The 15,079-nt window shown below is 49.9% G+C and overlaps 1 protein-coding gene across 3 annotated transcripts in view; it reads right to left on the bottom strand.

Moving 5' to 3' along the window:
• Positions 1-15,079, bottom strand: part of mcf2la (mcf.2 cell line derived transforming sequence-like a) — a 250,504-nt gene that overhangs the window by 111,939 nt on the left and 123,486 nt on the right. For all 3 annotated transcript variants that reach the window (XM_038802762.1, XM_038802761.1, XM_038802760.1), the window contains exon 3: positions 444-558. In XM_038802762.1, coding sequence (XP_038658690.1) covers positions 444-558 — 115 coding nt within the window. The remainder of the gene's footprint in view (positions 1-443; positions 559-15,079) is intronic.

The following is a 15,079-nucleotide window of genomic DNA, read 5'->3' as shown; positions in this document are numbered from 1 at the left end:
GCCAACATACCATTAACCTTCTTTACCGCCTGCTGCACTTGCATGCTTACCTTCAGTGACTGGTGCACAAGGACACCCAGGTCCCGCTGCACACTCTCCTCTCCCAATTTACAATCATCCAGGTAGTAATCTGCCTTCCTGTTTTTGCTTCCAAAGTGAATAACCTCACACTTATCAAAATTATACTGCATCTACTATTGATTGGCCCACTCGCCCAACCTGTCTAGATCTCTGCATCCTCGTCACAATTCACCCTCCCACCCAACTTGGTATCATCTGCAAACTTTGAGATGTTGCATTTTGTTCCCGCATCAAAATCATTAGCGACGTGATGTTTGAGCTGAAGGGTGCAGACAGAAGTCTAACTGGGAAGGTATATGACAAGATGCCCACACCAGCACGAACCAGTCTAGTGCCAATTCTACATCTGCCCCAAGTCTTACCTGGGAATACTGGTCAGGTAAGTCACAACAGTTTGCAGCTCCTCCTCAGGGATGTCAGTGAAATCTGGATATTCGGGAAAAGTTATAATTGGACAACCATCCGCTCCTCGACCTCCTGAAATGAGGAACATAAAAAGTGAATAAATCAATGTTGTTCCACAGACTCAAGACAATTCAATTAAATAGCACAAAAAATGTCCTTTGTGCCAAAAAAGATCTTTAAACTCTGCCCTCTCCAGTGGATGTAAAAGTTTCCATGTTACTATTGTGCAGAATGATGAATGTAGGAATTTCAGATATATTGTATTATATGTATTTGATCCTGCAAGGGCTAAAAAGCCTGGGCTACTTTTTTTTGACTGCTACAGTGTTGGTTTTAAAAACCCTGGCTTGAAAGATTTTGGGAGCCAGGGGTGCAACTACGTCATCGTAAAAAGCTGGGGCTGATGCAGTTTTGTTTGGATTAAAGGGGGGGGGGGGGGTTCCCTGTGGAGTTAATTAGAGTTCCACTTGGTAAGGTGATGTAGTTACTGGGTGGAGCTCAGGAATCAGGCATTTTGCGCAAAAGAAGTTCAGTTGAGTTTTAGATGGAGCTATGAGCAGAAGTCAAGCATTTTGTTCTCACTGCAGCTCAGATAAAGATATGTCTTTGACAGAGTAGCAGTTTCTTTCCAAGCAGTTCTGAATTGTGTTTGGAAGGTGAGCAGAAACAAGCTGAAAAGTAGCGTCTGAAGAAATACAGCCAGGGTTTGTGCATGATTCTGACAGGATTTAGGGCCGGGATCCTCCCCTACCCGGCGGGACAGGGGGTCCCGGTGGGATGGAGTGGCGTGAACCACTCCGGCATCGGGCCGCCCCAAAGGTGCGGAAGTCTCCGCACCTTTAGGGGCCAAGCCCTAACATTGAGGGGCTAGGCTCTCGCCGGATTTGTTGGCGCTCCGCCGGCTGGCAGGAACGGCCTTTGGCGCCATGCCAGCCAGGGCCGAAGGGACTTCACCGGCCGGCGGAAGTCTGCGCATGCGCCGGATGCCAGCAACTGCTGATGTCATTCCCGTGCATGCAGAGGGGAGGGGGTCAGTTCCGCCTCCGCCATGGTGAAGACTATGGCGAAGGCGGAAGGAAAACAGTGCCCCTACGGCACAAGCCCGCCCGCCGTTTGGTGGGCCCCGATCGTGGACCAGGCCACCGTGGGGGCATCCCCCGGGGCCAGATCGCCCCGTGCCCACGACCCCAGCGCCCGCCCGCGCCGCCTGGTCCCACCAGTAAGGTAGGTGGTTTGATCCACGCCGGTGGGAGAGGCATGACAGCGGCGGGACTTTGGCCCATCACAGGCCAGAGAATCGCCGGGGGGGGGGGGGCCCGCTGACCGGCGCGGCGCGATTCCTGCCCCCGCCGAATCTCTGGTGCCGGAGACTTCGGGACACAGCGGGGGCGGGATTGACGCCCGCCTCCGTCGATTCTCCGACCCGGCCGGGGGGTGGGGGGGGGGGGGTCAGAGCATTCTGCCCCAGGTTTTTAATCTTCAAAACAGTCTCAGAGAACATCTTGGTACAACAAATATTCCTGAGTGTTCACTGTATTTAACAGTGGATTGAGAATGGAGATGTTTTTTTTTGTTGTGAGAGTGAATAAAGATAGCAGTTAAGGGTTACTCTGCCACTGCATTGATCAGCGTTGTTTAAGGGGTAATTGCAAGTTATTTTCCTGTGTGAAGTTAAGGATATGTTAATACTGTGTTAGAAATAAAGTTTGTTTTGATACACCATATCACTATAAGTGAAAAAACTCCTGGAGCAAGGCATCCTTTCCTCTCAGTCTCACAAAATCAAAATAAAATATTAGAGTTTCTGACCAGTGTCCTAACCACTATTGGGGTCTGGTTTGGGATCGTAATAGGAGGAAAATTCACCCCAGTGTTCTGACGAATATTTAATCCTGAACCAACAACTAAAATGGAACGTCTGGTCATTACCACACTGCAGTGCGTGAGATTTTATTGTCTCCACTATTCACTGTGGAACACAGTAGAATATCGGGGCCAGTTGTGAGTATAGCACTTTAGGAAGGATCTGAATGCACTGAAGAGGGGGCAGGAAAGAGTCATGAGAATGGTTCCGGGGATGTGGAGCAGTGACGTTGATAGATTGGAAAAACTGGGATTGTTTTCCTTGGAGAAGAGAAGGTTATGAGGAGATTCGATCGAGGTGTTCAGGACCATGAGGGGCCCGGACAGAGTAGACAGAGAGCAACTGTTCCCACTGGTGGAAAGATCGAGAATGAAACAACACAGATTTAAGTTAATTGGCCAAAGAAGCAAATGGAGACAGGAGGAGAAACTTTCCCCGCAGCGAGTGGTTAGGATCCGGAATGTAGTGGAGGCTGGTCCAACTGAAGCTTTCAAGTGCTGATTGGATTATTATCGGAGAAAGAAGAATGTGCAGGGCTACGAGGAGTAGCAGGGAGAGTGGGGGTGATGTGAACTGAACTGTTCCTTGGGAGAGCCAGCATGGGGATGAAGGGCAGAGTGGCAACTTTTTGCACTGTAACTATTGCGATTCTGTGATGTTGCTGCAATTCCTACACTAGAACATGACGGTGCTTCAAAAATACTTGAGCTTTATCCTGAGATAGTGAGATGGCAGTGTTTAAATGTAGGTCTTTCAAGTGGGATGAATTCCACTCCCGTCAGAAGCGGTGAGATACAGACATTTATCCAACATTAGAGCTGCAGCTCCCTCCAGTGGGAATCGAATTGCGGCAACTCGCTTTTAAGGAGAGATTTCTGACAAGAGAAAGTGACATTGAAGCCAAACAGCCAGCACTCTACATCGCGAATGCTGAGACACTTGTACATTTGCCCCTGCGCCAAGCCGCAGTGAGGTAGCTGGCACACGGAAAGTTATGTGGAGTCTAATGGTCAGATGGAGAGTTTCACCCAAATGGCATTTTTCATAATTTACACACCACCCAACCAGCTGTGCGTTGCAAATCAATAAAGCAACCATGCATTTCTCCATGAGCATGTCAAGTTGATTTCTCTTCTGAGCTGGGAATAGTGTATAAAACAAACGCAGGGGGCGTGAGAAAGGACAGTTAGTAGGAAAAGGCCACAGATCCTGACTCTCTGCCTCAAGTCTGCCTCGATAAAACAGGCACTGTATTTCTTACTAAGTACCGACAGCTCTTTACTGATATCTGAACATGCTTCCTGATGCTGCAGAGCAACAGACAGACTCTCAGAGCAGACAGTCAATAAGATGCAAATAGTTTTAAACATTGGGAAGGGGACACTGCAGTTAAATATCTGAACGCAACCAGACGTTGCCTGTATAGACGAGAACGGAACTAGATGCTGTAGGTACAGACAGGACCGGAGCCAGACACTGTAGGTACAGACAGGAATTGAGCCAGATGCTGTAGGTACAGACAGGAATGGAGCCTGATACTGTAGGTACAGACAGGACCGGAGTCAGACACTGTAGGTACAGACAGGAATGGAGCCTGATACTGTAGGTACAGACAGGACCGGAGCCAGACACTGTAGGTACAGACAGGACCGGAGCCAGACACTGTAGGTACAGACAGGACCGGAGCCAGACACTGTAGGTACAGACAGGAATGGAGCCTGATGCTGTAGGTACAGACAGGAATGGAGCCAGATGCTGTAGGTACAGGCAGGAATGGAGCCTGATACTGTAGGTACAGACAGGAATGGAGCCAGATGCTGTAGGTACAGGCAGGAATGGAGCCTGATACTGTAGGTACAGACAGGAATGGAGCCAGATGCTGTAGGTACAGACAGGACCGGAGCCAGACACTGTAGGTACAGACAGGAATGGAGCCAGATGCTGTAGGTACAGGCAGGAATGGAGCCTGATGCTGTAGGTACAGACAGGACCGGAGCCAGACACTGTAGGTACAGACAGGAATGGAGCCAGATGCTGTAGGTACAGACAGGACCGGAGCCAGACACTGTAGGTACAGACAGGAATTGAGCCAGATGCTGTAGGTACAGACAGGAATGGAGCCTGATACTGTAGGTACAGACAGGAATGGAGCCAGATGCTGTAGGTACAGGCAGGAATGGAGCCTGATACTGTAGGTACAGACAGGACCGGAGCCAGACACTGTAGGTACAGACAGGAATGGAGCCTGATGCTGTAGGTACAGACAGGAATGGAGCCTGATACTGTAGGTACAGACAGGAATGGAGCCAGATACTGTAGGTACAGACAGGAATGGAGCCAGATGCTGTAGGTACAGGCAGGAATGGAGCCTGATACTGTAGGTACAGACAGGAATGGAGCCATATGCTGTAGGTACAGACAGGAATGGAGCCTGATACTGTAGGTACAGACAGGAATGGAGCCAGATGCTGTAGGTACAGACAGGAATGGAGCCTGATACTGTAGGTACAGACAGGACCGGAGCCAGACACTGTAGGTACAGACAGGAATGGAGCCAGATGCTGTAGGTACAGACAGGAATGGAGCCAGATGCTGTAGGTACAGACAGGAATGGAGCCAGATGCTGTAGGTACAGGCAGGAATGGAGCCTGATGCTGTAGGTACAGACAGGACCGGAGCCAGACACTGTAGGTACAGGCAGGAATGGAGCCAGACACTGTAGGTACAGACAGGACCGGAGCCAGACACTGTAGGTACAGACAGGACCGGAGCCAGACACTGTAGGTACAGGCAGGAATGGAGCCAGACACTGTAGGTACAGACAGGACCGGAGCCAGACACTGTAGGTACAGACAGGACCGGAGCCAGACACTGTAGGTACAGACAGGAATGGAGCCAGATGCTGTAGGTACAGACAGGAATGGAGCTTGATGCTGTAGGTACAGACAGGAATGGAGCCAGATGCTGTACGTACAGCCGGGTTCAGAGCCAGATGCTGTAGGTGCAGACAGGAACATCGCCAGACGCGGTTGGTACAGGCAGGAATGGAAGCAGATGCTGTAGGCACAGACAGGAACAGAGCCAGATGCTGTAACTACAGGCGAGAATGGAACCAGGCGCTGAAGGTGCAGACAGGAACGGAACCAGACGCTGTAGGTACAGACAGGAATGGAGCTAAATGCTGTAGGTACAGACGGAACTGAACCATATGCTATAGCTAGACGGAAACTGTACGATATGCTGCAGGTAAGGATGGGAACAGAATCAGAGGCTGTTACACGGATACAGACTGGAACTGAACCATACACTGTAGTTACAGACGGGAACTGAACCATACACTGTAGTTACAGACGGGAACTGAACCATACACTGTAGTTACAGACGGGAACTGAACCGTACACTGTAGTTACAGAAGGGAACTGAACCATACACTGTAGTTACAGATGAGAACTGAACCGTGCACTGTAGGTACAGACGGGAACTGAACCAGATGCTGTAGTTACAGACGGAAACTGAACCGTGCACTGTAGGTACAGACGGAAACTGAACCGTGCACTGTAGGTACAGACGTGAACTGAACCGTGCACTGTAGGTACAGACGGGAACTGATCCGTGCACTGTAGGTACAGACGTGAACTGAACCGTGCACTGTAGGTACAGATGGAAACTGAACCGTGCACTGTAGGTACAGAAGGAAACTGAACCGTGCACTGTAGGTACAGACGGGAACTGAACCAGATGCTGTAGTTACAGACGGAAACTGAACCGTGCACTGTAGGTACAGACGGAAACTGAACCGTGCACTGTAGGTACAGATGGGAACTAAACCGTGCACTGTAGGTACAGACGTGAACTGAACCGTGCACTGTAGGTACAGACGGAAACTGAACCGTGCACTGTAGGTACAGATGGAAACTGAACCGTGCACTGTAGGTACAGAAGGAAACTGAACTGTGCACTGTAGGTACAGACGTGAACTGAACCGTGCACTGTAGGTACAGACGGGAACTGAACCGTGCACTGTAGGTACAGACGTGAACTGAACCGTGCACTGTAGGTACAGACGGGAACTGAACCAGATGCTATAGTTACAGACGGAAACTGAACCGTGCACTGTAGTTACAGACGGAAACTGAACCGTACACTGTAGGTACAGACGGGAACTGAACCGTACACTGTAGGTACAGACGGGAACTGAACCGTACACTGTAGGTACAGACGGGAACTGAACCATGCACTGTAGGTACAGACGGGAACTGAACCACATGCTGTAGTTACAGACGGAAACTGAACCGTGCACTGTAGGTACAGACGGGAACTGAACTGTGCACTGTAGGTACAGATGGGAACTGAACCAGATGCTGTAGTTACAGACGTAAACTGAACCGTGCACTGTAGGTACAGACGGGAACTGAACCGTGCACTGTAGGTACAGATGGGAACTGAACCAGATGCTGTAGTTACAGACGGAAACTGAACCGTGCACTGTAGGTACAGACGGAAACTGAACCGTGCACTGTAGTTACAGACGGGAACTGAACCGTGCACTGTAGGTACAGACAGGAACTGAACCGTGCACTGTAGGTACAGACGAGAACTGAACCGTGCACTGTAGTTACAGATGGGAACTGAACCAGATGCTGTAGTTACAGACGGGAACTGAACCGTGCACTGTAGTTACAGACGGAAACTGAACCGTGCACTGTAGTTACAGATGGGAACTGAACCAGATGCTGTATTTACAGACGGGAACTGAACCAGATGCTGTAGTTACAGACGGGAACTGAACCAGATGCTGTAGTTACAGATGGGAACTGAACCAGACGCTGTAGTTACAGACGGGAACTGAACCAGATGCTGTAGTTACAGACGGGAACTGAACCAGACGCTGTAGTTACAGATGGGAACTGAACCAGATGCTGTAGTTACAGACGGGAACTGAACCACATACTGTAGTTACAGACGGGAACTGAACCAGATGCTGTAGTTACAGACGGGAACTGAACCAGATGCTGTAGTTACAGACGGGAACTGAACCAGACGCTGTAGTTACAGATGGGAACTGAACCAGATGCTGTAGTTACAGACGGGAACTGAACCACATACTGTAGTTACAGACGGGAACTGAACCAGATGCTGTAGTTACAGACGGGAACTGAACCACATACTGTAGTTACAGACGGGAACTGAACCAGATGCTATAGTTACAGACGGAAACTGAACCGTGCACTGTAGGTACAGACGGGAACTGAACCAGATGCTATAGTTACAGACGGAAACTGAACCGTACACTGTAGGTACAGACGGGAACTGAACCGTACACTGTAGGTACAGACGGGAACTGAACCGTATACTGTAGGTACAGACGGGAACTGAACCATGCACTGTAGGTACAGACGGGAACTGAACCACATGCTGTAGTTACAGACGGAAACTGAACCGTGCACTGTAGGTACAGACGGGAACTGAACTGTGCACTGTAGGTACAGATGGGAACTGAACCAGATGCTGTAGTTACAGACGTAAACTGAACCGTGCACTGTAGGTACAGACGGGAACTGAACCGTGCACTGTAGGTACAGATGGGAACTGAACCAGATGCTGTAGTTACAGACGGAAACTGAACCGTGCACTGTAGGTACAGACGGAAACTGAACCGTGCACTGTAGTTACAGACGGGAACTGAACCGTGCACTGTAGGTACAGACAGGAACTGAACCGTGCACTGTAGGTACAGACGAGAACTGAACCGTGCACTGTAGGTACAGATGGGAACTGAACCAGATGCTGTAGTTACAGACGTAAACTGAACCGTGCACTGTAGGTACAGACGGGAACTGAATCGTGCACTGTAGGTACAGATGGGAACTGAACCGTGCACTGTAGGTACAGATGGGAACTGAACCGTGCACTGTAGGTACAGATGGGAACTGAACCGTGCACTGTAGGTACAGACGGGAACTGAACCACATACTGTAGTTACAGACGGGAACTGAACCAGATGCTGTAGTTACAGACGGGAACTGAACCACATACTGTAGTTACAGACGGGAACTGAACCAGATGCTGTAGTTACAGACGGGAACTGAACCGTGCACTGTAGTTACAGACGGAAACTGAACCGTGCACTGTAGTTACAGATGGGAACTGAACCAGATGCTGTATTTACAGACGGGAACTGAACCAGATGCTGTAGTTACAGACGGGAACTGAACCAGATGCTGTAGTTACAGATGGGAACTGAACCAGACGCTGTAGTTACAGACGGGAACTGAACCAGATGCTGTAGTTACAGACGGGAACTGAACCAGACGCTGTAGTTACAGATGGGAACTGAACCAGATGCTGTAGTTACAGACGGGAACTGAACCACATACTGTAGTTACAGACGGGAACTGAACCAGATGCTGTAGTTACAGACGGAAACTGAATCAGACGCTGTAGTTACAGACGGGAACTGAGCCACATACTGTAGTTACAGACGGGAACTGAACCAGATGCTGTAGTTACAGACGGGAACTGAACCAGACGCTGTAGTTACAGATGGGAACTGAACCAGATACTGTAGTTACAGACGGGAACTGAACTACATACTGTAGTTACAGATGGGAACTGAACCAGATGCTGTAGTTACAGACGGGAACTGAACCGTGCACTGTAGTTACAGACGGAAACTGAACCGTGCACTGTAGTTACAGATGGGAACTGAACCAGATGCTGTAATTACAGACGGGAACTGAACCAGATGCTGTAGTTACAGACGGGAACTGAACCAGATGCTGTAGTTACAGACGGGAACTGAACCAGACGCTGTAGTTACAGATGGGAACTGAACCAGACGCTGTAGTTACAGATGGGAACTGAACCAGATGCTGTAGTTACAGATGGGAACTGAACCAGACGCTGTAGTTACAGATGGGAACTGAACCAGAGGCTGTAGTTACAGACGGGAACTGAACCAGACGCTGTAGTTACAGACGGGAACTGAACCGGAGGCTGTATTTACAGACGGGAACTGAACCAGATGCTGTAGTTACAGACGGGAACTGAACCAGACGCTGTAGTTACAGACGGGAACTGAACGAGATGCTGTAGTTACAGACGGGAACTGAACCAGACGCTGTAGTTACAGATGGGAACTGAACCAGATGCTGTAGTTACAGACGGGAACTGAACCAGATGCTGTAGTTACAGACGGGAACTGAACCAGATGCTGTAGTTACAGACGGGAACTGAACCAGATGCTGTATTTACAGACGGGAACTGAACCAGATGCTGTAGTTACAGATGGGAACTGAATCAGACGCTGTAGTTACAGACGGGAACTGAACCAGATGCTGTAGTTACAGATGGAAACTGAAACGGACGCTGTAGGTACAGATGGAAAATTAACCTGACGTTTTAGTTACAGGTGGGAATTGTACGATATGCTACAGGTACGGGCGGGAACAGAATCAGATGCTGTAGTTACAGACAGGAACTGAACGATACGCTGTAGGTACAGGTGGGAACAGTATCAGTTGTTGTAGAGACAGCGTATGGGCAGCACGGTGGCACAGTGGTTTGAACTGCTGCCACACAGCACCAGGGACCCAAGTTCAATTCTGACCTCGGGTGACTGGGTGGTGTTTTCCTCTTCTCCCCGTGTCTGCTTTGGGTGCTCTAGTTTCCTCCCACAGCCTAAAGATGTGCAGGTTAGGAGGATTGGCCAGGCTAAATTGCCCCTTATTGTTCAAAGGTTAGATGGGGTTATTGGGATATGGCAGGGGATTAGGCCTCGGTTAGGGAGCTCTATCGAAGGGTCGGTGCAAATTCGATGGGCTCCTTCTGCACCTTAGGGGTTTTACATAAGTACAGACAGGAACTGAACCAAGCGCTGTAGGTACAGACAGGAACTCAACTAGACGCTGTTGATACAGATGGGAATTGAATGAGATCCTATAGGTACAGACAGGAACTAAAGCTGTCGGTACAGACGGGAATTGAACACGATGGTGTAGGCACAGACAGGAACTGAACCAGACTCTGTAGGCTGACTGCAATTGAACGAGACAATGTAGGTACAGACGGAAACGGAACCAAATGCTGTAGGTACAGATGGGAACTACCATACGCTGTAGTTATGGGAACGGAACCTGTCATACCTAATTCATCTACTCTTTCAGACTACAAACGGTTGAGATGCCATTCTCTCTCAAAACTTTTGAACCAAAATTTTAACAGAGAACTAAAAAGCCAGTTGAAACCCCATCATTAATTCTAATCGACTGGTAAAGTCACATCAATTTCAGTAATCACATCATTGTGCCAGCAATTCAAACATTAAGGCTACAATGGCTGTGAGGCACCCTCAATTACGACGCAAGAGCGAGGTCGGTAATCAAAAGGCTTTAATCTACAGAGAACTGAACAGCATCCGAGAGAAGTGTGCTCACCACATGGAGCCTTATTCTATATACCGTTTCCTGGGGGCGTAGCCAGAGGTGGAGTCCCCCAGGGTTCCAAGCATCTTAAAGGGGCAAGGTATTAAAGGTCAGGTACCGTTTGCAGCAGTTATTAATACCGTTCATCACAGGCTGGCCTTGCAAACGCCAGCAGTGCCCTTCGATTACCCATCTGCCAACATCGCAGCTGCCATCCGTGAACCCACTGCCCTAGCAGCCGCCAGTGCTGCTACCACCATTTATCTTATAGCGGCCCTCACACCCGCCAGTATTACAACCACCCTCACAGTCAATGTCGCATTGACAAACCATCAAAACCACCAGGCAATACAAATCACATGATTTGAAAAAGGTTTGGTTTGTACAAAACACCAATGGTGGCCATACCATTCCCACACCCAAAGATGTGGTCAGTAACCTTGCTCATCTTTCTCCACCTCCGGTAGACACTTGTCAAGGTCTTGTCATTCCAGGTTGTGGAAATCCCATTCTTGACAATATTCCCATCGGCACTGCTCATCCAGGAGAAATCCCCAATAGTGGCCTCACACAAAGGGCGCGATTCTCCGGAGAGATTTCGAAGTGTGGCAGCGAGCGGGAACTGCCGCGAACTTCCCAGCACTTGGCCCGTCAAGGCAAAGAATTCAATTCAAGTTAATTAGTCCACTTAATGAGGCCCCGTGGGCTTCTCGCCACAAACGAAGGCTCGCCAGCCGATTTGCCAGGACCGTGCCCGCCGGAGCCCGCTGGAAATCGCTAACAGGGTCGAGAGGCACATAGACATCACTTGCACAGCCAGCCCCACTCAGCTCGCAGTTACGGCACCTATAAGCCCAGCCCCAAGATTCGGGGATGCTGACCTGGGGAGGCTCCGAGATGCGGTGGAGTCCAGGAAGGATGTCCTGTTCCTCCGAGGGTGCCAGAGGGCGAGTCACAGGCCTCCCACTACCACCCGGGATTAGGTGGCAGCAGCTGCCAGCTCGAGAAGAGTGACCAGGAGGACTGGCCTCCAGTGCCGCAAGAAGGTCAACGAACTACACCGGGCAGCACGGGCGGGCGGATACCAATGCCCCACCCTCGCCAAGACCTTTCCACCCCCACGTGAGCACATACCCCTCCCAGCCCTCCATGCTGCCCCCCAATTATCTTCATATGGTGTTACACACGAGCTGTATGTTCAGGGTGTGGAACCCATTCCTGCTGACGGACGGCACTCCCAGATGGCCCGGTGAGTGCAAGGTAACATGTGTACAGTCTATCAGCCCTTGGGACCCTCGATTCTCCCATAGATTTCCTCCCCGCTGACATCTGCAATGCCCTGCCCACACACAGGCCGCAGCGGGACCCCTCAACGGACCCCAGACCCTGTATCCCAGACACCCGTACATAATTTCACCTGGACCTGGTCCCCCCCCCCCCCCCCCCCCCCCCGAGGCACACACCCACCCTCCAGCCGTGGACATGTCCCTGGAGCTGTGTCCCATCCCCTGGGTGTTCGGATGTTAGCTGCTGTGTGTGTGGTATTGCCCCCCATCGTGTTCAGGCACAGTGTCCAGGCATCACAATCTGATTGAGATGCTAGGCAATGACTCCCACATGCTCCTTGGCCCTCCGACTCACGGGAATCCACTCGGGTTGTGTGAAGTGCTCACTTAACCACGATTGCCAATTCCCTATTTGCGATAGCCAACAGCCGCATGGCCAGAGGCAACAACATTTGGTGGGGTTATGGGTGGTCAGTGAGGCAGACCGGGTTGCCCCCGGAATGGGTACACATGGTCCAGGGGTTGGCATGGTGGAGTCGCACGTGGTTGTCCCTCTCTCCCATGGTGGCCCACTGCTGCTAAGGGTGCCCCCTCCCCAGCCGAAGTTCCCCCACCCCCTGCCGAGCACTACGGTGGCAAACCCAGCACCCCCAGGTTCTTTGCCTGTGAGCAAAGATGGCCACTCTCGTCCTCATCTCCCCACAGAAGCCCTTCCACCAGGTCCACGTTTTTCAAAAGGAGTGCTAATCAGCGCTAGCGTGACCATTTGGGGCCGCACGGTAGCATTGTGGATAGCACAATCGCTTCACAGCTCCAGGGTCCCAGGTTCGATTCCCGGCTTGGGTCACTGTCTGTGCGGAGTCTGCACATCCTCCCCGTGTGTGCGTGGGTTTCCTCCGGGTGCTCCGGTTTCCTCCCACAGTCCAAAGATGTGCAGGTAGGTGGATTGGCCATGCTAAATTGCCCTTAGTGACCAAAATTGCCCTTAGTGTTGGGTGGGGTTACTGGGTTATGGGGATAGGGTGGAGGTGTTGACCTTGGGTAGGGTGCTCTTTCCAAGAGCCGGTGCAGACTCGACGGGCCGAATAGCCTCCTTCTGTGCTGTAAATTCTATTTGCTGGGGAGGCCGATGAATCATGAGAGGCTGTTGGGTATGGGGTGGCTCCTTTTAATTGTATGGAAATTGAGCTTAAGTGGTGATAATTGGTTTCTTGCCAGTTATGGCGGGATCCCAATTTCGTCTACGGGGCGGGCCAGTTGCATCGCGAACTGTTTTCCACCTAGCACAGCTCTCATTTTTGGCCTCTCCCGCAATTCACTGGCCTGGTTTCGCTGAGTGAGAGTGTAAGGAGGCTGTAGAATCGTGCCGGAAGAGGTGGATCTATTGCACCCTAGTGGGGTTGTTCCTTACTCCATTTTCCATAGCCTGATGTACAGAAAAGGGTCTTCAAAGGAGTAATGATTCTGAATGTCCCTACCTCTTTAAATTTGACTGAAAGGGTCTTTCCTCATCCTATTCATCAGAGTGCTCCTTGTGTTATCAACAATTCCACAATGAGCTCACACCAGTAAATTGTCTCCTGCAGACAAAGCGTGCACAGAAAATGGGCAGGAGAGACCAGTTGTCTGTCAGCTCTGACTTATTCAAGCGTGTTACCATGAGCCACCACAACATCTACTCACCAGTAGCCTGGTCACCTCCTGGGAGAGGCTAAAATCATTCTGCCTGACCTCGAAACAAAAATTGGTCCCCAGGAGTCAGAATCTCAAGATGGAGGTCCCAGCCTTCAGTTTAGCCTCACTGACGGAAATCAACACATCACATACTTTAAATGGCAAAACACCTTCAAAAAAACTAGAACAAAATGGATGAAATGCACGATTAAACAAATGGGTTTTAAAGCTGTCCTCAGGCAGCTGCTGACACAGTTTAGTCGCTGCTCCCAGGGATTGCATCTGCAGACAAATAAATATAGACAGTCGCCAAGGCAACTGAGGTAACCCTTAGTTACAATGCTGATTTGACATCAGGCCCACTGGCTTCCAGTATATAATGTTAAAAATGGACATCTGCTGTTCTCCATTCACATTCTGGCAATGAATGGCGCACTGATTTAAGTTTCAGAAATCAATTATTGTGCTAAATCTCATTAGAGGGGCCAACGGTCATCTGCTTCGCACCTGGGGTATGCCCGTTTCCCAGTGGCACAAAGCGGAGAGGGGCTCACGACATGGACCTATGCCCTCTTTGAGCTACTTTGACAGTTTTGAGGGAATCTTAGCAGCTAGAACAGGCATGAGGATTTCAATAGTGGACCAATAAGGCATTGGTTGGCACCTCCATGGCTCCCGCCTTCCTTTCCTGGTGTCCACAGGGTATTAGTGTCTACACACAGCCACCCCAGATCAAAGGCCTTCATTTCAGAAGCAGTACTGAGATTTTTCAAGGCTACAGGTTTTGCGATTACTCTTTTTATTTTTTGGACGGGGGGGCAGCAGGTCAACAGCACTGCTACTGCCTGAAGGCTTCTGAAGTTAGAGACAGCAAATTGCACTCTCCCAATCTGAGGTGCAGCCTCCTGTCAAGGTTAAGCTGGATGCGGTGTGGAGGGTTGGATTTCCTGTGCCAGCAGGACCTCACACTTATGCATGTGACATGAACCCAGCTGATGCGGACCAGTTCTGACAGGAAGCAGGGAAATCAGCCACTTTTAAAGCCATAATTTTGTTCTTCCAAAAATATATACTTCATTTATAGAATATGCTTCATTTATAGAGCATTGCAAAAGATTTCAATTCGAAAATTATACAAAGTGAGCAAAACTCAACTTGTTTCCAAACAGCGGGTTCCAACCTTTGGTGCCTCTACACAATGGTAATTCTTTGCTATTTTCAATATACTTTCCATGTCAGGCATATAGACTAGGGACAATACACTTCAAATTGAAAAATTACAGGAAGTGCAATGGAATTCAGCGGTTCCTTCAATACAGCATGTTCCGAGGTTTCTCCACACAATT

This window comes from Scyliorhinus canicula, chromosome 7 (assembly GCF_902713615.1).
Source record: "Scyliorhinus canicula chromosome 7, sScyCan1.1, whole genome shotgun sequence".
Classification (NCBI taxonomy): Eukaryota; Metazoa; Chordata; class Chondrichthyes; order Carcharhiniformes; family Scyliorhinidae; genus Scyliorhinus; species Scyliorhinus canicula.
Note: the sequence above shows the minus strand (reverse complement) of the source record. Positions and strands in the feature narration are given on the sequence as shown.